At 32.5% G+C, this 21,750-nt stretch overlaps 2 protein-coding genes across 2 annotated transcripts; both read left to right on the top strand.

Annotated features, from left to right (window-relative positions):
* Positions 1 to 10,027: 10,027 nt before the first annotated feature.
* LOC132745281 (uncharacterized) lies at positions 10,028 to 12,082 on the top strand. Its single transcript, XM_060734156.1, has 2 exons — positions 10,028 to 10,287; positions 10,907 to 12,082. Exons 1-2 carry the CDS (start codon positions 10,080 to 10,082, stop codon positions 11,536 to 11,538), a joined length of 840 nt encoding a protein of 279 aa, XP_060590139.1. The 5' UTR covers positions 10,028 to 10,079; the 3' UTR covers positions 11,539 to 12,082.
* A 4,660-nt stretch (positions 12,083 to 16,742) lies between these two features.
* LOC132745280 (uncharacterized) lies at positions 16,743 to 19,817 on the top strand. Its single transcript, XM_060734155.1, has 2 exons — positions 16,743 to 16,997; positions 17,613 to 19,817. The coding sequence occupies exons 1-2, from the start codon at positions 16,790 to 16,792 to the stop codon at positions 18,245 to 18,247; spliced, it is 843 nt and encodes a 280-aa protein (XP_060590138.1). The 5' UTR covers positions 16,743 to 16,789; the 3' UTR covers positions 18,248 to 19,817.
* Positions 19,818 to 21,750: the final 1,933 nt, after the last annotated feature.

Below are 21,750 nucleotides of genomic sequence, written 5' to 3'. Positions count from 1 at the left end.
GGTTGCTTCTTAATAATCCTGTATATTGCTTGTCTTTTAGTCAATATTTCGAAGTCAACGCTAGTCGTCTCCGTTCATTGAAAGGACTGACTAAAACATATTCTGTAAAGTCTAGGGCATTCTATAGAAATCTTTCATTTTCCAAAAACGTAGCTATTGTTTTCACTGTTTGTTTAATAATATCGTGGTCAACAATTTTCCTTTTACAGTGTGGAGACGTTCATCCGCATCCAGGGCCTGATAACTCATTTTCACATGCATCACTTGATATTTCACATAACTTGTCCATTCTTCATTACAATGTTCAGAGTCTTTTACCCAAAATTGATATTATCAATACAGAGTTCGATTCTTTTAACTTATTATCTTTAAGCGAAACATGGTTACATTCATCTGTAAGCACAAGAATAACTTTCATATTCCCGAGCGCAGAGACATGACAAATATGGTGATGTTATATTATACGTCAAAGAAAATGTAGCGTTTGTCCGAAGGCATGACTTAGAATTCTTTGATGTTGAATGTATTTGGATTGAACTTATTCTAAAGCGGAACCTTAAAATGCTTATTGGACTCTTCTACCGCCCACCAAACTCTGATGCCCAATATGACCTTAAAATTGAACAATCTTTCGACCTTGCACTTAATTCTGGTATTCAAAACATTACAATTAGTGGCGACTTTAACCTCAATCCTGCCATTCCCGCATCCAAGCGAAAACTTTTACACCTTTGTAACCAATTTGGGCTTGCTCAATGTATCAATGATCCAACTCACTTCACTGAAACGTCTTCATCCGTCATAGATCTTATTTTTTTAAAAAAACATACGTAGTTTGGTACTTAGTGGCGTTGGTGAACCAGTTTTCGATCAGCAAATTCGTTATCATTGTCCCACTTTTGCACTTTTTAAATTTACTAAACCAAAATGTCAGACTCACTCCCGTCAAATATGGCTGTACGACCGAGGAGATTATAATGCATTGAGATACTCTTTAGAACAATTTGATTGGCAGACCATTCGTAACACTGATATTGACCAATGGGTCTCTGCATTTACATTTACCATATTTAAATTTTGTAACCAATATATTCCTAATAGGTTAATCACTATCAGACCCACAGAACCACAGTGGATATCAGGTGAAATTAAACGACTTATACGCAAACGCAAGCGTCTTTTCAAACAAGCTAAGCTCCATAATCGAACTTCGGACTGGTCGAAATTCCGCCAACTTAGAAATAAAATAGTTTCCCTTATTAGAGATGTTAAATCAGAATATACAGCCAAATTAACCCAGACTCTCACTTATAAAACATCTAATAAATCATGGTGGGCCACAGTTAAAATGTTTATCTCCCCTAATAGTCAAATAAGATCTATTCCTCCACTGCTCAATGACTCAAATATTCTATATGACAACGAGGAAAAGGCGGACGCCTTCAATCGTTTCTTCGCTCAACAAACATTTCTTGACGAACCTGATTGGCAACCCATTCCACCAATTTATTCTTTCTCCTCAACTCTATCATCACTTCACTTTGAACCATCTGATATCGAACCATTATTACGAACACTACCACTTGGGAAAGCAGTTGGTCCTGATTTAATAAACAATCGCGTTTTAAAAAAGAAATATCGTCTCAATTAGCTGTTCCTTTATCAGATATTTTCAATTATTCTCTGTCTATCGGTACTTTTCATACTCAATGGAAGGTTGCAAACGTATGTCCAGTTCATAAAAAGAATGAGACCAATGTAATTAGTAATTATAGACCAATTTCACTTCTCTGTTCCCTAGGCAAAGTTTTAGAAAAAGCTGTTTACAAACACGTATATAATCATCTAATTAGCAACAACATTTTAACAGAATATCAGTCTGGTTTCCGCCAAGGCGACTCAACTATAAACCAACTATCAGTAATTTATAATTCTTTCTGTGAAGCAATAGACAATGGAAAGGAAATTAGAATTGTATTTTGTGATATAAGCAAAGCTTTTGATCGGGTATGGCACAAAGGACTCATAACTAAATTGTCATCTGCTGGAATTCGTGGAGATTTACTTCTTTGGTTTCAAAGCTACTTATTCAATAGGCAGCAAAGAGTCACTGTCCAAGGATCATCATCTTCTCTTCTTTACGTCAAGGCTGGTGTTCCTCAAGGATCCATTCTCGGTCCACTGCTTTTCCTTATATTTATTAACGACATTGTAATAGATATCGACGCCAACATCAGACTTTTTGCAGATGACACAAGTTTATCCCTTATCGTTAATACACCCGAAATAACAGCAAATGTACTAAACTCTGATTTACAAAAGATTAACCAATGGTCTAAAGAATGGCTGGTTTCGTTTAATCCAGCAAAGACCATATGTATGACTATATCTCGGAAAGCTATCAAAACACAACATCCTCCCCTACTTCTGCAAAACCAAGTCATTTCTGAAGCTTCTTCTCACAAACATTTAGGAGTTGTTCTATCAAACGATTGTTCATGGTCAAATCATCTAGAATATATTAAAAACAAAGCTTGGACAAGGATCAATATTCTCCGTAGTCTAAAATTTACACTCGACAGAAATACATTAGAAACATTATATTTGACATTTATCCGTCCATTATTAGAGTATGGAGATATACTTTTTGATAATTGTTCAGCTAGCGAAAAGCATGAAATAGATATGATTCAAAACGAGGTTGCAAGAATAGTCACAGGTGCTACTAAACTTTGTTCTCTTGAAAAACTTTATGACGACCTAGGATGGGAATCATTATCAACTCGACGTAGTAATCACAAACTGGTCTTTATTTACAAAATTCGAAATAGTTTATGTCCCACTTACTTAAACACTCTAATCCCAACACGTCAAAACGAAAGATACACCTTCAGAAACTCCTCTGATATTCCTCCTATCTATTGTCGAACATCCTTTTATCAAAACTCTCTCATCCCGTCTAGCATCCGTTCCTGGAACACGCTCCCTCAGAATACAAAATCATCAGAATCTTTACAACAATTCAAGCGACTTCTTTCAAACCCACACAAACCTCCTAATTATTTTAACACAGGGCCTCGCAAACTTCAAATCCTGCATACTCGCTTAAGACTTGGCTGTAGTTCCTTAAATGATGATCTTTTCCGAAAAAATATTTCCGAATCAAACACATGCGCCTGTGGTCAAACAGAATCAGTGTGTCATTTTCTTCTAAACTGTCCTTTGTATCAACATATGCGAGATATTCTCTATAGGAACATCATACAACTGGATAGATCCCTGATCATAACTCACACTCTGCTATTGCATGGTTCAAATTCCCTTTCAAACAACCAAAACGTAGAGCTTTTCAAGTCTGTATACCTTTATATTGATTCTACGAAACGATTTATATAATGTCTGACTGCTACTACTATGCTGCTTATATTCTTTTCTTGTCCTTATCTTTATTTGTTTAATGTCCTTTTTGTGTTTTTTTCTTTAGTTGTTTTCTGTAGTTTTTTACTTAATTTTTGTCAAAACTTACTAAAATCTTGTCCTTACCATTAACATTTCATTTTTCTTTTTCAATCTTGCATTATCAAATGTGTTTTTTTTGGTAACTTGTTAATTACAACCACCACAGACATTGAAGATTGTTATTGTTAGATAATGGCTTCTATAAGCTTCTGCTTTCGGCCAAAATCTATAATTATTGTTATGTTGTTATTTACACATGTACAAATATTCTAAATAAAATATGTTTAAACCAAAAGCCTACTATATGTTCATTTGCCAAACAATGTGGAACACGGGAAATCGTCGTTTCGGCGACTGAGGCGCATTCCGAGGGCATTTTGCTGCATCATTCATTTACATCAATAAAAAGAACTTGAATTCCACAGCTTACTTAATTCAAGTCTAACGAATATCACTATCATTCCGATTTTTTCTGTTTCACGGTATTTTTTAAATTGTCGTAGCCATTTTGCAGTCTGATACCTGGGTTGAAATACGCGATCTGATTGGACGAGCCAAATAAGTAAGTCTAGATTTTTTATATTCACCGGCAGCATAATGGGATTTACAGGCTGTTTCATACTATCTGTTCTTATTTTACAAAACCATCATTATATTTGTGTTTTATAGTTATATTGTTGAAAGATTAAAGATTGTTCGGTATACATGTATGAAATATGCTTTTTATTTTTCATAAGAATTGTTTACATTAATCATTTTCAAAATAGACCAGTTTACAGCCCAAATGACGTCAATTCTCGTCAAGTCTATGTTTGAAATTGCGTATGACTGCTGTGCAAGTGTCTCTGTCACTCTTTATTGCATTCTCAAGCGCATCGATTGTTTTATTTTTTGTAAGTTTGTTTATCCTCTCTTAGATATCCCCCCTCACCCCAAAATCCAAAACGTTCAAAATCGGGTGAATGTTGCGGCCTTTCAAAATCAGTCTCGAAAAGTAAACTTCTGGCCAAATTAATGTACAAATCTTTGATTCTTGTACATTTAACACAAAAAAAAGATACTTCTTTTCCATAGTTCAAAACATAGCTTTCGGTGATATACTTTGATGATAAAATGAAACTGTTACAGAATATTGTTCCTTGGACCGCGCTATCATGCAAAACGACCCAACGGAATTGACGTCATCAATGCCGTCATGGTATCAACTTTCTACCCACACTTTTGAATGTTAAATGTTTTATCAGTTGCTTGATGTTTAAGCATTTTAAAATGTTAAAAATAACCAAATAATGTTGTTTTGAAACGGGGACATATATCATGAAACATCAAACCAAGTAATTGAATGACCGATTCCCAAGAGCGTCAATATTATTATTAAAAAGTTAAGAAGTGATTATTTTCTTGACACTTCATTGTCAGGTAGGGGAGACGGGTGTTGCAGTTGGTGATTGATGACGTCACATTTTGTACACCAGACGACCTTTTCTTCCAATTATCAAATAAATATTTTCTTATTTAAAAAAACAACAGATAAAGCACATTTTTAAATCTTTAAAGAGACCCCACTGAGGTTTTTAGACATGAAGGGACTGAAAATATTTTTTCCAGATAAATGTACCATTTGATGAAGGTTTAGACCACTAATCTTTGTGCAAAATTTCAGATCATTCGCGCACTTTGTTTCTCCAGAATAATTATTCAAATTGTAAAAAAAAAATGACCCAAAATTAAAAGCGTTTATACACTTTTCACTCAAATCAGGCTGAGAAAAGCATACAAATACGATTTTTAATTTATTTCAAAGTATATTTCTTAACTATCTTTGCATATATTTCTGCATAAAGTGCCCCAGCTAATTTATGTAAGAAATTCAAATGTTAAGTTTTTAGGCTTTTAAACCTCAGTGGAGTCCCTTTAAGGAAACCCTAGCGGTAATAAACATTTTTAATCTTGTACAATATTGTAAACTATGTCTATAGAAACGTGTGCATTATGCTGCTAGCATAATATATGACTTAGTCTACATAAATATTTAAATTTGTATTTAATATATAAAAAAAACAATATATAATGAAGAGATGATGACTATATGACGATGGTGTTTCTTGTTTAGTGATTCTTATAATACATAAAATATGCAAACGACAAAGAATGGCAAGTTTCAAGAAACAGATAAACTGATAAAATGTAACCAAAAACATGTCTTTACTTTATATGAGAACAAATATAAACAATACTCACAGAACGAGCCCCAGCACAAAGAGGTTGTACTTCGAAAAACAAAATAGTTAATAAGTTGTCGGTAATGTGGACTATTCTCTATATAAAATAATGGCAATGCTCAAGTACATGATTTATTGAGAGTAAGGACATTAATCTTCGATTAACCATGTAACTACGTTACGGCTCAGTGTAAGCCGTATACATAATGTATCTTCTTTACGTCTTCATTTGAATTAATTGAGCATGTTAAGTTGTTAACATATTTCAGGTTAAACTATTTAAGAAGATCTAACATTAAACATAATAAAGAAGAAACAATTCATGCATATCAGACAGATGTTTTCACCAGTGCTGGGAAAGTGTTATACCCTATGCGGCCGTTCACAGTTTCCATCAGCTAGGTTTTCGGTTATCTAAGTTTAATTTAGCACATCAAACTTTTTTTAAAGTTTTTACGAATGTTTCTTCGGTATAAACAAAAGTTTCCAGACGAAATCCGTAAAGTTTTCCATGAACTCCATAACAGTTATCAGAATAACGTCCGACTCTCCTGTAGTGTTATAATAAAATCAATAAATTTGTGTACAAGTAAACTGGTTTCCTGCGGGGAACATTTTTAATGATATAAAGATATTTTATTTAACTATTTTCAACATTGTGGGGGGATAAATAAACGTTTGTATCAGGAATATAGTTGACAATAATCGATCAATATAGAAGAAGATCTTTGGAAACTGGTGACCGTTGATGACCGGAGAAGGTCGAACATAAATCAATTATTTCTTTTTAAGAAAATGATTAAATAGGCCTACCATTTTATGAATAATTCCTAGCAAAAAAATAAAATAAAGTAAACACACAAGTTTACGCAGAAAATATCTCTATTTATTATGGCAGATGCCACTACGAATATTGTAATTTTGTAGATTTTCAGTATAAACAATCTATTGTTTGTAAAATTTGAGATATTAAAGAAACATTGATAATTTTCAAACACATCATTAAAGTTTTTCCACCTTAAACGGTAAAATAATTACAAAAAATTAGGAATATCACGTAATAGTTTTTTGTTCTTAATTAGGTGTAATTCTGACTAATTCCCTAGAGGTAAATCCGTAACGTACCGGCAAACGGTATTTAGCCAGGTTTTCGAAAAGGTCAATTAACCAATCATGTACGGTTTACAGATCACATGCTCCTCCATGTACCGAAAACAGGTCACGTGCTCCTCCATGCCTCAAAAGTTAAACGCGTACCAATACCCTGCGGTCTCCAGACCGCAGGGAATAATTCACCTGACATTTTGAATAATGGACTCAATACGTAATTAATATAACCTTTCTCTTTTCCTAATTACAGCCGGTCCGTAATGCATTGACTTGTCTTATTTGATCTTAGATATTTTGATGCCCTCATAGAAAGAACCCGGTATCTTGCATACTCTATACTGAAACATATCTTCACGCAGTAGATATGAGTGGAAAACATGTATGTTGTTTTCACAACAATATCTAGTTTCTGCCAGATGCCTATAACGATTGAGAGCGTTGAATCTCAGGAACATGATATTAAATTACACATTACTTATTAAAGGCCCTTTATACCAGAAATGCTGTTATTCTTATTTCTGAGAACTTTTTGACCAATTACCTGAATAATCTTTTACTTATGTTGCGTAATGGCAATTTGAACAGTTACAGTGTATCAGTATTTGAGTCAGAATACTACTTTTGTTTACATGTGCTACTTTCAAGGAAAATTCAAACTCCGCATTACTTTCCTCATATAATAAGCCTTTACAAAATCTTAAAGATCAATTATGCCTCATTATGCCCCAGAAATGCTATCATTTGTATTTCTAAAAAAGAAATATTTTGTTATCTTATTATTAAATTTGGATCTTTAGCTTTGTTGGCAATTGCTTTAAATAAAGTGAATTATTATTTTGTACGGAAGTTAAAATAAAAACTTTGTGTAACTATATCACGACACATAACTCAATTTCAGTGCTACTCTCTTCGCCTGTTAAATTTTCTAAATTCATTGTTGAAACTTTATTAAACACTTGTTTGCCATTTATAACGAATTATAAATATACACAGAATTTTGCGACATACTGTGCTTTTAAGCAATTACTTAATAATGGTCAAAGAAGCACCTTATGCCTTAGAAATTTATATCCAACGTTATATCATTAATGTTGGCCGTTTTCAAAAGAAGGAAATATCTATGCAATTCTGGGCCCTTCTGTGCCTTTAACATAAACCTTTCTCACGATAATATGTTTTCAATGTTTATGAACTTTATATCACCCTGGATTTATTATTACTGTATACTCATAAAAGTATGTGAATATGATAATTTAAAGGCTTGAAATACAAAATGAAAATAACAGAAAAAATATGGAAAATTGGATATATACCTTGCACGATGTCCATTTTATAATGGCAATTGCGCGTGGCGTATAGTGTATTCAAAGAATATAAACTTTGAAATATTTTGAGGAAGCCTTTCACATTACTTTAACTTTTGAGGTATACATTGAATTTATACAATTTGCATAATAAACAAACATGTACAAGATGAGAGTCCGTGCGGAATTTCTTAATTAAAGGGCAATTACTAATTAAACAACTGGCAGATTGATAAGGATGCTAAGCCGGACCGTATATGTCACGGAGCGTATATCACACGTGTGGGACATATTCGGCCAAATTAATCACAGCTATCTATATGTGCCATATACGATACGTTTCTACAATTTGGAAGTAAATGCCTGGTTGTATATGTCAAACATTTTACACAGTAAACTAACATCATCATCATCATCTTCATCATCATCAACAACAACAACAACAACAATAACAACAACAAAACGACAACAACAACAACAACAACATCATCATCAATATCATCAATGATACAACAACATCATCATCATCAACAACAACAACAACAACAACAACAACAATAACAACAACATCATCATCATCATCAACAACAACAACAACAACAACAACAACAACAACAACAACAACATCATTATCAATATCATCAATGATACATCATCATCGTCATCGTAAATCAGCAATATATTTTTTATAAATTTGTCGACGCCGCCCTGCTTATCATTTTACCAGTAAGATTTTTTTATTCATTTAAACATCTGTGATTGCATTAAATACATGTTTACAAACATATTATACAAATAATGAGTATATATCAAAATGCAAATGGGTTGGGCAACAAGTTCTTACAATATAAGATTAAGTCCTTCCCAGTAAGATGACACTGTGTCGATACACAGTGATTGGCTTAGTTAAATATTTTTGGACATAAATATTTATTGACTCGAAGATAAAATATCCAATTTTTTTGCCCCCAACTCTGAGGGGGAGAGAGAATTTAAACTTCTTACTTATCCGTGCGAGTTGTTCACCTGTTGCTTCCCGCAGCAATGCTAGAGTTAGTGTCCTTCACTTAGAACAAATTTGCAATTTATACTTGTGTCGCATGTAGCCAAAACAGTACTTGAGCTAAGGTCGCCTATGACATTTTGGTCACATGACTGTAACAAGACTGTTAATGCAGGCAGCTGTTTATGATATTGTTTACATTTAGAGTTACTATACATTTTGATTGATTTGATGAAGTAGCAACTATACATACAAAATAAGTCATTCGAAACAAAAGAAAATTGAATAACTATATCGTCAGAATATTGCAATATGGCAGCCATTTTGTTCCTAGAAAACCATGTGCTTCGGATGGAGGAAGAGAAATTCACAAACAACTGTTATAATATAAGCATTACAAAACTTTCAATATGACGTAAACATAAACAAGATATTCACAAACAATGTAAAACATGCATTCATAGTTTATAAGTTTTTAAACTAAACTTTGTGATGGAAATAAACTCAAAGCAAAATTTTAAAGAAGACACCTGACTTGTAAAGGGAGATGAATAGTATAAAATATGAAAACTTAATGACATACCAGGGTTGTCTCCCTTCTAATAAATTGCATTAATGAAATACGAGATTTCGTAAAAGGCTTTTAATATTTGACCGAATATGTCACACGTGTGACACATACGTTCCGTGACATTTTTGGTACGACAATGCTATTCAATGTCAAATATTTCTCAATGAGTGCATTGAGGCCAACGTAAATCGAACTTTGTATGGACATCAATTATATATTAAGTGCTTTTTAACAAAGTAAAGAATTCATCACATTGAAGCATATGCATCTAATTAATGTGACGCATGAAATGAAAAAAAAGATTCACAAATATCAAGGAGTTTACATTTACAGTAAATCTGTTCCTGTGGCCTTTTTTCTTTTACTTGTAAAGAGTAAACTTACAAACTGGAAGCAAAATTACATGCAAAATGAATTGTGTAAATTTGTATTTACGTATTGTATTTATTCTTGTGTTGTTTGTGGGAATAATTTTTGCAGACCAAGAAGAACCAGTATGTACTTCACGATTTGACTATGACCACAAAATGTTACAGAAAATGATAATGTTAGAAATTGAACAAAGAAATACTAAAACCATGTTGGAGGAAATTAAAGCGGTGCTTTCTAAACAGAAAGGTAATGTGTTTACAATTAAATAAGATAGGTATATATGATCTGACATAAACTGGCATTTGATATATATTCTTATTGAATTATTTTGACTATGATTTTTTAATCTACTTTTTTTCCAAATTATATTTTGTGAACAGTGTTATGACATTGTATTTTATATCTTTGGGATCATTAAATCTAATATTTTTAAGATTGAGGATTCCGCTAAAGTCGATGATATCGAACATGTATTTTTCGTCATTTTTAAAGCGCATACTGAATCACACTGAGCAATTTACGTTGGCGTTTTTTTTTAGCACACACGCCTAAGCTTAAAGAACATTTACAGCATTTTTACTATTCTTCTTTGATATTTATTGTCTAAACAAAAAGGACTAGTTATAAATCATTTACTCTTATTTCCTAAATCATCATATAACTAGTGCAATGCTTTCTTTCATAAGATTGTGTATTAGCATAATTATGGGAATAAGTCATCATTCTTTATCACTATTTAAACGGCTAGCATTCATTACAGATTAAGGGTATCTTTTCTTAACAATCTCCGGAACCACATATTTAATGCATTATTGGGAGTGTAATTTATAGAACACTAAATTAAGAACTGCATACTATATTACAGATGAGAGCAATCAGGACAAGTCCATGTTGAAAACCATTGAGGAAAAAGTGAGAACAATTGAAAGTTTGAATTCACTAGCTGGAACGGGAAATACGTATGTGCGATGGGGAAGAACACAATGTCCAGAAAATGGAACAGAGTTGGTTTACAAAGGTTACGCTGGTGGTTCCCATTATAGTAATAAAGGAGCTTCCGCCAACTATTTATGTCTACCGGAAGAACCGTTGTGGAATGTATACGAAGACGCTGAGCAGGACGCAGGCACAGTCTGGGGAGCAGAATATGAATTGTATGGTAGAAATATGAATAATTTCTTTGGAAAAGAACTGGTAAATCATGACGTTCCGTGTTGTGTATGTCGTACGAACAGGGCAAGCATTCTATTGATCCCAGGCAGGAATAAATGCTATGATGGATGGACATTGGAATATGAAGGCTACCTGTCGGGCGGACATGATACACATCATGCTGCTGAATTCGTTTGTCTTGATGCGGAACCGGAGGTAGTGGAAGGCGGACACGCGAGTAAAGATGGAAAACTGTTCTATTTTGCTGAAGCACGTTGTGGATCATTACGATGCCCACCATATGTTAATGGACGTGAGCTGACATGTGCTGTCTGCTCTAAATAAAATATAATAACGTAGCAATCGTTTAATAGGTAGATACATGTTTAATTTAGAGAAAGCTTATCGCTTACCGGTTTTGAAAATCTAATCTTTCTTTTTAAAATTCCAATAAGATCATGCTTTTATACAAAAAGGTACGGTGTTCTCATTTTCTGATTTTTAGAAAAGACTCCCTTTGTCAAGTTCTTTTTGCGCATTTTAACAATTACGTTGTTGTATACGGCAAACCGCAATAGAACAGTCATTACATGTTACAGTCTAGAGTAACGGCAAAACATTAAATTTTAATGGCTTGCTCATTTGCCTTACATTTTTGATAAAGTTACACACATATCTATCATTATGCGCTATTCTGATTTCAAAAAGGTGAATAAAAGCAGTTTAAATTACTTCCTTTGTAATACTACTAAGAAAATAGTACATGGTTGATGACGCTTTACTTCTAATGATCCTGACATGTTATCAATGTATTCAAACACGTTGCTATAGAAACTGTAATCATTGAATTGTACATTCGATTTGAAAATACATACAACGAATTACAAAATATATATTGTTTTATTATATGATTATATTTTCAAGTTAATGTCCGCCGTCAGTCTCAGTCTCAAGACTTATAAAAGCTACAGAATCATATAACATATATGTGAGAACTTATACTGTTACATACTGCTTGACCTTTGGCTAATATTGCGTCAATGTAATTCTGGGAGCCAATCAAACCAATCTTTTTCTTCGTTCGGCAAAATATACGTTAGTATAATCTCAGTTTATATTAGAAATAGGTCGTGTTTTAGCAAATTTGACTTTTCATATTTAATCTTGAACATTTTCAGCTTGACTGCTGACTGTGTTTGACTATAAACAATAAATAAACATTTATCCAATCATAGCATATTGCGTTTAAACTTTTAGTGACACCTTTATGTCAAATAAGATATAGTTATTATGCTACTATAAATTGTATACAAATATAAATAGCTATAGAGAAAATAAATCATATCATGAAATGTCTGCAAGTACAAAGTCACTGATTTTTTATGCCCCATTATTTGTAATCTTCACTCTGTTGATAATGCGCGCGACTCGTGATTTTCTGTGAATGCCTTAATTGGATATGTTTCTTTATAAATAAAATCATCATCATAATCATCATTTTAATCATCATCATCATGCAATATGGAAAGCAATACCACGTTTTACAACAAACATACTATCAATAAATTATTCATTATTGCAAGAAAATTTTTAATCTTGTACAATATTGTAAATTAGGTCTATAGAAACGTGTGCATTATGCTGATAACATAATATATGACTTAGTCTACATAGTTATTTAAATTTGCATTTAATATATATATAAAACAATGTAAAGTGAAAAGATGATGACTATACGGCGATGGTTTTCAAGAGAACTGATAATATGTCTATAACTAATATAAACAATATTCACTGGACGAGCCCCAACACAAACCAGTCTCACTGAGAGGTTGTACTTTGAAAAACGAAATAGTTAATAAGTTGTCGATATTGTGGACTATTCTCTTTATAAAATTATGGCAATGACCAAGTTCATGATTAATTGAGAGTAAGGACATTAATCTTCGATTATGGCAATAATCAAGTTCATGATTAATTGAGAGTAAGAACATTAATCTTCGATTAACCATGCATCAAAGTAAGTCGTATACATTATGTATCTTCTTTACGTCTTTATTTGAATTAATTGCGCATGTTAACATATTTCAGGTTAAACAATTTAAGTGGATCTAACATTAAACATAAGAAAGAGGAACAATTCATGCATATTAGACAGATGTTTTTACTCTACAATTTCACAAGTGCTAGAAAGAAAACGTCTTATACCTCATGAAGAGGATGGTCGCGGCCGTTCACAGTTACCATAAGCTAGGTTTTCGTATATCTTAGTTTAATAAAGCACACCAAACCCCTTTTTTTAAGGTGAAAATTACCGTTTTAGACGAATGTTTCTTCGGTATAAACAAAAGTTTCCCGACGAAATCCGTAACGGTTTCCATGACAGTTATCAGAAAAACTTCTGACAAGTTAGTCCCCCGTGCAACAGTTCCTCTCTCGTGGGGTTATAATAAAATCAATGAATATGTGTAACGAATCTCTATCATTAATCACGTGACTTTTGATAAATGAACTCAATATTGAATATTTAACTTTTCTCTTTTTCAAATTACAGCCAGTCCGTAATGCCTTGATTTGTCTTATTTGATCTTAGATATTTTGATGCCCTCATAGAAAGAACCCGGTATCTTGCATACTCTATACTGAAACCTATCTTTACGCAGTAGATATGAGTGGAAAACATAGCATGTATGTTGTTTTCACAACAATATCTAGTTGCTGCCAGATGCCTGTTGAGAGCGTTGAATCTCAGGAAAATGATATTAAATTACACATTAGTTATTAAAGGCCCTTTATACAAGAAATGCTGTTATTCTTATTTCTGAGAATCGTTATTTCGTCCTGTAATAGTTTCCAGAATGTTACTTTTTGACCAATTACCTGAATAATCTTTTACTTATGTTTCCTAATGGCAATTTGCACAGTAACAGTGATTCATTATTTGAGTCAGAATACTACTTTGTTTACATATGCTACTGTCATGGCAAATTCAAACTCCACATGCAGCATTTTTGCTTCGTATAATAAGCCTGTACAAAATCTTAAAGATTCATTTTGCCTCATTATGCCTCAGAAATGCTATCATTTGTATTTCTCAAAAACTTTTTATTTTGTTATATTATTACTAAATTTGTTGGCAATTGCTTTAAATACAGAGAATTATTATTTTGTATGGAAGTTAAAATAAAACTGTGTGTACAGTCAGCTGCCACCACGACACATAACTCAATTTCATTGCTATTTTCTTCGTCTGTTAAACATGTATCATGTTCTAAATTTATTGTTAAAACTTTATAAAACACTTGTTTGCCATTTATATAACGAATTACAAATATACACGGAATTTTTCGACATACTCTGCCTTTAAGCAATTACTTAATAATGGTCAAAGAAGCACCTTATGCCCCAGAAATTTAAATCCAACTTATATCATTAATGTTGGCCGTTATATCTATGCAATTCTGGGCCCTTCTGTGTCTTTAACATAAATCTTTCTCACGATAATATGTTTTCAATGTTTATGAACTTTATATCACCCTGGATTTATTATTACTGTATACTCATAAAAGTATGTGAGTATGATAATTTATAGGCTTGAAATACAAAAAGAAAATAACAGAAAAAAAATTGGAAAATTGGATATATATACCTTGCACGATGTCCATTTTATAATGGCAATAGCGCGTGGCGTATAGTGTATTCAAAGAATATAAACTTTGAAATATTTTGAGGAAGCCTTTCACATTACTTTAACTTTTGAGGTATACATTGAATTTATACAATTTGCATAATAAACAAACATGTACAAGATGTGAGTCCGTGCGGAATTTCTTAATTAAAGGGCAATTACTAATTAAACAACTGGCAGATTGATAAGGATGCTAAGCCGGACCGTATATGTCACGGAGCGTATATCACACGTGTGGGACATATTCGGCCGAATAAATCACAGCTATCTTTATGTGCCATAAACGTTTCTACAATTTGGAAGTAAATGCCTGGTTGTATATGTCAAACATTTTACACAGTAAACTAACATTATCATCGACGTTTTAACCTGCCTACATCATCGTCAATAATACATTATCATCATCATCATCATCATCAACAACAACAACAACATCATCATCATCATCTCATCATCATCATCATCATCATCATCATCAACAACAACAACAACAACATCATCATCATCAACAACAACAACAACAACAAAACGACAACAACAACAACAACAACAACATCATTATCAATATCATCAATGATACATCATCATCGTCATCGTTAATCAGCAATATATCTGTTTTTATAAATTTGTCGACGCCGCCCTGCTTATCATTTTACCAGTAAGATTTTTATTCATTTAAACATCTGTGATTGCATTAAATACATGTTTACAAACATATTATACAAAAAATGAGTATATAAAAATGCACATGGGTTGGGCAACAAGTTCTTACAATATAAGATTAAGGCCTTCCCAGTAAGATGACACTGTGTCGATACACAGTAATTGGCTTAGTTAAATATTTTGGACATAAATATTTATTGACTCGAAGATAAAATATCCATTTTTTTGCCCCCAACTCTGAGGGGGAGAGAGAATTTAAACTTCTTACTTATCCGTGCGAGTTGTTCACCTGTTGATTCCCGCAGCAATGCCAGAGTTAGTGTCCTTCAATAAATTTGCAATTTATACTTGTGTCGCATGTAGCCAAAACAGTACTAAAGCTAAGGTCGCCTATGACATTTTTGGTCACATGACTGTAACATGACTGTTAATGCAAGCAGCTGTTTATGATATTGTTTACATTTAGACTAACTATACATTTAGATTGATTTGATGAAGTAGCAACTATACAAACAAAATAAGTCATTCGAAACAAAAGAAAATTGAATAACTTTATCGTCAGAATATTGCAATATGGCAGCCATTTTGTTCCTAGAAAACCATGTGCTTCGGGTTGAAGAAGAGAAATTCACAAACAACTGCTATAATATAATCATTACAAAACTTTCAATATGACGTTAACATAAACAAGATATTCACAAACAATGTAAAACATGCATTCATAATTTATAAGTTTTTAAACTAAACTTTATGATGGAAATAAACTCAAAGCAAAATTTTAAAGAAGACACCTGACTTGTAAAGGGAGATGAATAGTATAAAATATGAAAACTTAATGACATACCAGGGTTGTCTCCCTTCTAATAAATTGCATTAATGATATACGAGATTTCGTAAAATGCTTATTATATTCGACCGAATATGTCACACGTGTGACACATACGTTCCGTGACATTTTTGGTACGACAATGCTATTCAATGTCAAATATTTCTCAATGAGTGTAAGCATTGATGCCAACGTTAATCGAACTTTGTATGGACATCAATATATAAGTGCTTTTTAACAAAGTAAAGGATTCATTACATTGAAGCATATGCATCTAATTAATGTGACGCATGAAATAAAAAAAAATAGATTCGCAAATATCAAGGAGTTTACTTTTACAGTAAAGCTGTTCCTGTGGCCTTTTTTCTTTTACTTGTAAAGAGTAAACGTTGCTAACTGGAAGCAAAATTGCAAGCAAAATGAATTGTGTAAATTTGTATTTACGTATTGTACTTATTCTTGTGTTGTTTGTAGGAATAGCTTTTGCAAACCAAGAAGAACCAGTATGTACTTCACGATTTGACTATGACCACAAAATGTTACAGAAAATGATAATGTTAGAAATTGAACAAAGAAATACTAAAACCATGTTGGAGGAAATTAAAGCGGCGCTTTCTAAACAGAAAGGTAATGTGTTAACAATTATATAAGATAGGTATATATGATCTGACATAACTGACATTTGATATATATTCTTAATGAATTATTTCGACTCTAATTTTATATCTACTTTGTTTCCAAATTATAATTTGTGAACAGTGTTATGACATTGTATTTTATATCTTTAAAGTCATTAAATCTAATATTTTTAAGATTGAGGATTCCGCTAAAGTCGATGATATCGAACATGTATTTTTCGTCATTTTTAAAGCGCATACTGAATCACACTGAGCAATTTACGTTGGCGTTTTTTTTTAGCACACACGCCTAAGCTTAAAGAACATTTACAGCATTTTTACTATTCTTCTTTGATATTTATTGTCTAAACAAAAAGGACTAGTTATAAATCATTTACTCTTATTTCCTAAACCATCATATAACTAGTGCAATGCTTTCTTTCATAAGATTGTGTATTAGTATAATTATGGGAATGAGTCATTCTTTATCACTTTTTAAACGGCTAGCATGATTACAGATTCAGGGTATCTTTTCTTAATAATCTCCCGAACCACATATTTAAAGTATTATTGGAAGTATAATTTATAGAACACTAAATTAAGAACTGCATATACTATATTACAGATGAGAGCAATCAGGACAAGTCCGTGTTGAAAACCATTGAGGATAAAGTGAGAACAATTGAAAGTTTGAATTCACTAGCCGGAACGGGAAATACGTATGTGAGATGGGGAAGAACACAATGTCCAGAAAATGGAACAGAGTTGGTTTACAAAGGTTACGCTGGTGGTTCCCATTATAGTAATAAAGGAGCTTCCGCCAACTATTTATGTCTACCGGAAGAACCGTTGTGGAATGTATACGAAGACGCTGAGCAGGACGCAGGCACAGTCTGGGGAGCAGAATATGATGAATTGTATGGTAGAAATATGAATAATTTCTTTGGAAAAGAACTGGTTAATCATGACGTTCCATGTTGTGTATGTCGTACGAACAAGGCAAGCGTTCTATTGGTCCCAGGCCGGAATAAATGCTATGATGGATGGACATTGGAATATGAAGGCTACCTGTCGGGCGGACATGATACACATCATGCTGCTGAATTCGTTTGTCTTGATGCGCAACCGGAGGTAGTGGAAGGCGGACACGCGAGTAAAGATGGAAAACTGTTCTATTTTGCTGAAGCACGCTGTGGATCATTACGATGCCCACCATACGTTAATGGACGTGAGCTGACATGTGCTGTCTGCTCTAAATAAAATATAATAACGTAGCAATCATTTAATAGGTAGATGCATGTTTTATTTAGAGAAAACTTATCACTTACCGGTTTTGAAAATCTAATCGTTCTTTTTAAAATTCAAATTAGAACATGCTTTTAAGAAAAAGGTACGGTGTTCTCATTTACTACCTTTTAGAAATAAGTCCCTTTGTTAAGTTCTTTATGCGCATTTTAACAAATACGTTGTTGTATACGGCAAACCGCAATAGAACAGTCATTACATGTTACAATCTAGAGTAACGGCAAAACATTAAATTTTAATGGCTTGCTCATTTGCCTTACATTTTTGATAAAGTTACTCACATATCTATCATTATGCGCTATTCGAATTTCAAAAAGGTGAATAAAAGCAGTTTAAATTACTTCCTTTGTAATACTACTAAGAAAATAGTACATGGATGATGACGCTTTACTTCTAATGATCCTGACATGTTATTAATGTATTCAAACACGTTGCTATAGAAACTGTAATCATTGAATTGTACATTCGATTTGAAAATACATACAACGAATTACAAAATATATATTGCTTTATTATATGATTATATTTTCAAGTTAATGTCCGCCGTCAGTCTCAATGTCAAGACTTATAAAAGCTACAAAAAAAAATCATATAACATATATGTGAGAACTTAATATACTGTTACGTACTGCTTGACGTTTGGCTAATATTGCGTCAATGTAATACAAGGAGCCAATCAAACCAATCTTTTCCTTCGTTCGGCAAAATAACGTAAGTATTATCTCAGTTTATATTAGAAATAGAACGTGTATAAGCAAATTTGACTTTTCATATTTAATCTTGAACACTTTTAGCTTGCCTGCTGACTGTGTTTGACTATAAACAATTCTATTGCAAAATAAACATTTATCCAGTCATAGCATATTGCGTTTAAACTTTTAGTGACACCTTTATGTCAAATAAGATATGTTTAGTATGCTACTATAAATTGTATACAAATATAAATAGCTATAGAGAAAATAAATCATATCATGAAATGTCTGCAAGTACAAAGTCACTGATTTTTTATGCCCCATTATTTGTAATCTTCACTCTGTTGATGATGCCCGCGACTCATGATTTTCTGTGAATGCCTTAATTGGATATGTTTCTTTATAAATAAAATCATCATCATAATCATCATTTTAATCATCATCATCATGCAATATGGAAAGCAATACCACGTTTTACAACAAACATACTATCAATAAATTATTCATTATTGCAAGAAAACTATCTCGAAGTTGGTATTTATGTACAATTATGACATCAAATAGCGAAGTAAAAAGATACATATGGGTAGCAAAATTTACTTATATACTTAAACATCGATTTTGTTGAATATTTTCTACATTTCCCCGAACAAAATCAAATGTGAACGATATCTGCGTGTAACAAAAGTAACAATGTAAATTGAAAATTTTTTGTGTGAACCAAGTTGAATAAAAAGAACAGCAAATCTGCCTATACAATTACAACAAAGAATACATCAGTTGTCGCCCTTTAAAAAAACAAATTAGTTTTCGGTATGCTCTTTAAACACAGTACTGTATCAGTTCAATTCAAGGTGTTTTTCTTTTGTTGATGATGTTTTTTTTTGTTGTTGTTGTTTTTTTCACATAAATTTCTTATGTAATTAATCAAATGTGGTGATAGTAAAAAAGTTATATATAATTATTTTTAATAACTAGAAGGAATAAGTATTGAAATAAATAGTCCATGACTATACGGTACTGAAACAAATGTATGCAATGCTTGTAGAAATAATAATAATAATAATAATAATAATAATAATAATAATAATGATAATAATAATAATAATAATTTGACATTATGCCCATCCAAGGGTATATAGTGATTGAACGGGTGAAAGTCAAAATAAGTTTCATTTTGCCATAATTCCTTTTAATTTAATAATTAAATTCGCATAAACAATCACAGATCCAAACGAAATTTCTGTAGTTATCCTTTAGGATCTACCTAAAACGAATAGTTTATAAAAAGAGTTGGGCAGTCTGTTTAAATTTTAGACAGATTTATAATTTCATCCTAAACATTTTCCAATATCAACTGTTGGTCAAACACCATTTTAACAGTCATTCTTTTCAAACATAAAGTCAATTCAGCTCAAATTGACCATGAAAATATGAGCATTATGTCACTTTAACCTGCCTTAAACGACTCCTCGTTAGTAGAGGCTTGAATGACGTTATGTAAAAATACAAACTTCTTTGTCTATAATTTTCATATACGCCATTTAAAAATATGACCATCGGCATTTGTGCTTAGTAATAGAAAGAGCATCGAAATACGAGGCTATCTGATTTGTACGAGGGGGCGTAGCCCCCGAGTATTAATCAGATTGCCGAGTGTTTTGGTGTTCTTTCTCTTTTGTATCATAGTCAAACATAAAAGCACGTTCCCTGTTGTCACAATATGAAACCCCGTCAAAAATGAACCAATGAACGAACATCTGAATATGACATTTCTGTCGCTTTCCCTTTCTCTGCCGTCACAATATGTAAACCCCAGCAAAAATGAGCCAATCAATGGGCATGCTCTGGAGTGCGGGTAACTAATACACGCACTCCAGTTAACGCACTGTGCATGTATATGTATACGATTTAACACTGACACATTTTCAACAGAAAGGTCCCCAAACTATGATACAAACAAAAGATAACTTCTCATTCCTCGATTAAAATTAGTAAGACTTTTAATAATTATGAACACAACTTAATTATATTAATCTTTAGGGCCTGAAATATCCTGTGGTTTGGACATACCGACCATACATATAGAAGCCCTGTCCACCGTAATGTTTTTAGTTACATTAAAAAAATTTCTTTGTTATTGCAGTTATAATGCGATATGGCTGTTTTCTTTAAAAACATAATAGAAAAATTAAAATTCTACCCACACATGTTTGAGACTGTAACCCTGAAACCAGCTTTTATCAGTCCCTAAAATATCCATTTACAATCCTTTTTTATTTGGACTAGTAAATGACGGGCATGGTACTGGCATGCCACTTTCACGATAGACCGCTATGAACATTTCAACTTCATAAATTCCCAATTTCATCTTGAAGTTTGTGAATCACAATTTTAACTTCTTGATTTCAAGTTTTCAATATACGGAATTCACGATTTCAACTTCCGGAAATCACGATTTCATCTTCACGATTTAAATTAAAAGGGAGTGCATTATTTCAGTAGAAATTTACGTTTTCTGATATTTATGACAGGAAGTATGTGGAGATAAGCACTTACAACAAGTGTTTGCACATTTACTAGGAAATTTATATATGAAATGTTTTAATTTGTAATCGTCTTGATAAAGTCTTGTGGGAAAGTTTTCCCAAAAAATTCGCTCTCAGTTTAAAGGGGGTTTTTTTATACTTGCTTGTTTTTAAAAGTTTTTATTCATTGGGGAACATCTCTCTGGGGTAGATGCCCGTAAATTTTTTTAAAACCTAC

This window comes from Ruditapes philippinarum, unplaced genomic scaffold (genome assembly GCF_026571515.1).
Source record: "Ruditapes philippinarum isolate M1 unplaced genomic scaffold, ASM2657151v2 ctg4552_1_1_1_1, whole genome shotgun sequence".
In the NCBI taxonomy this organism is placed as follows: Eukaryota; Metazoa; Mollusca; class Bivalvia; order Venerida; family Veneridae; genus Ruditapes; species Ruditapes philippinarum.
Note: the sequence above shows the minus strand (reverse complement) of the source record. Positions and strands in the feature narration are given on the sequence as shown.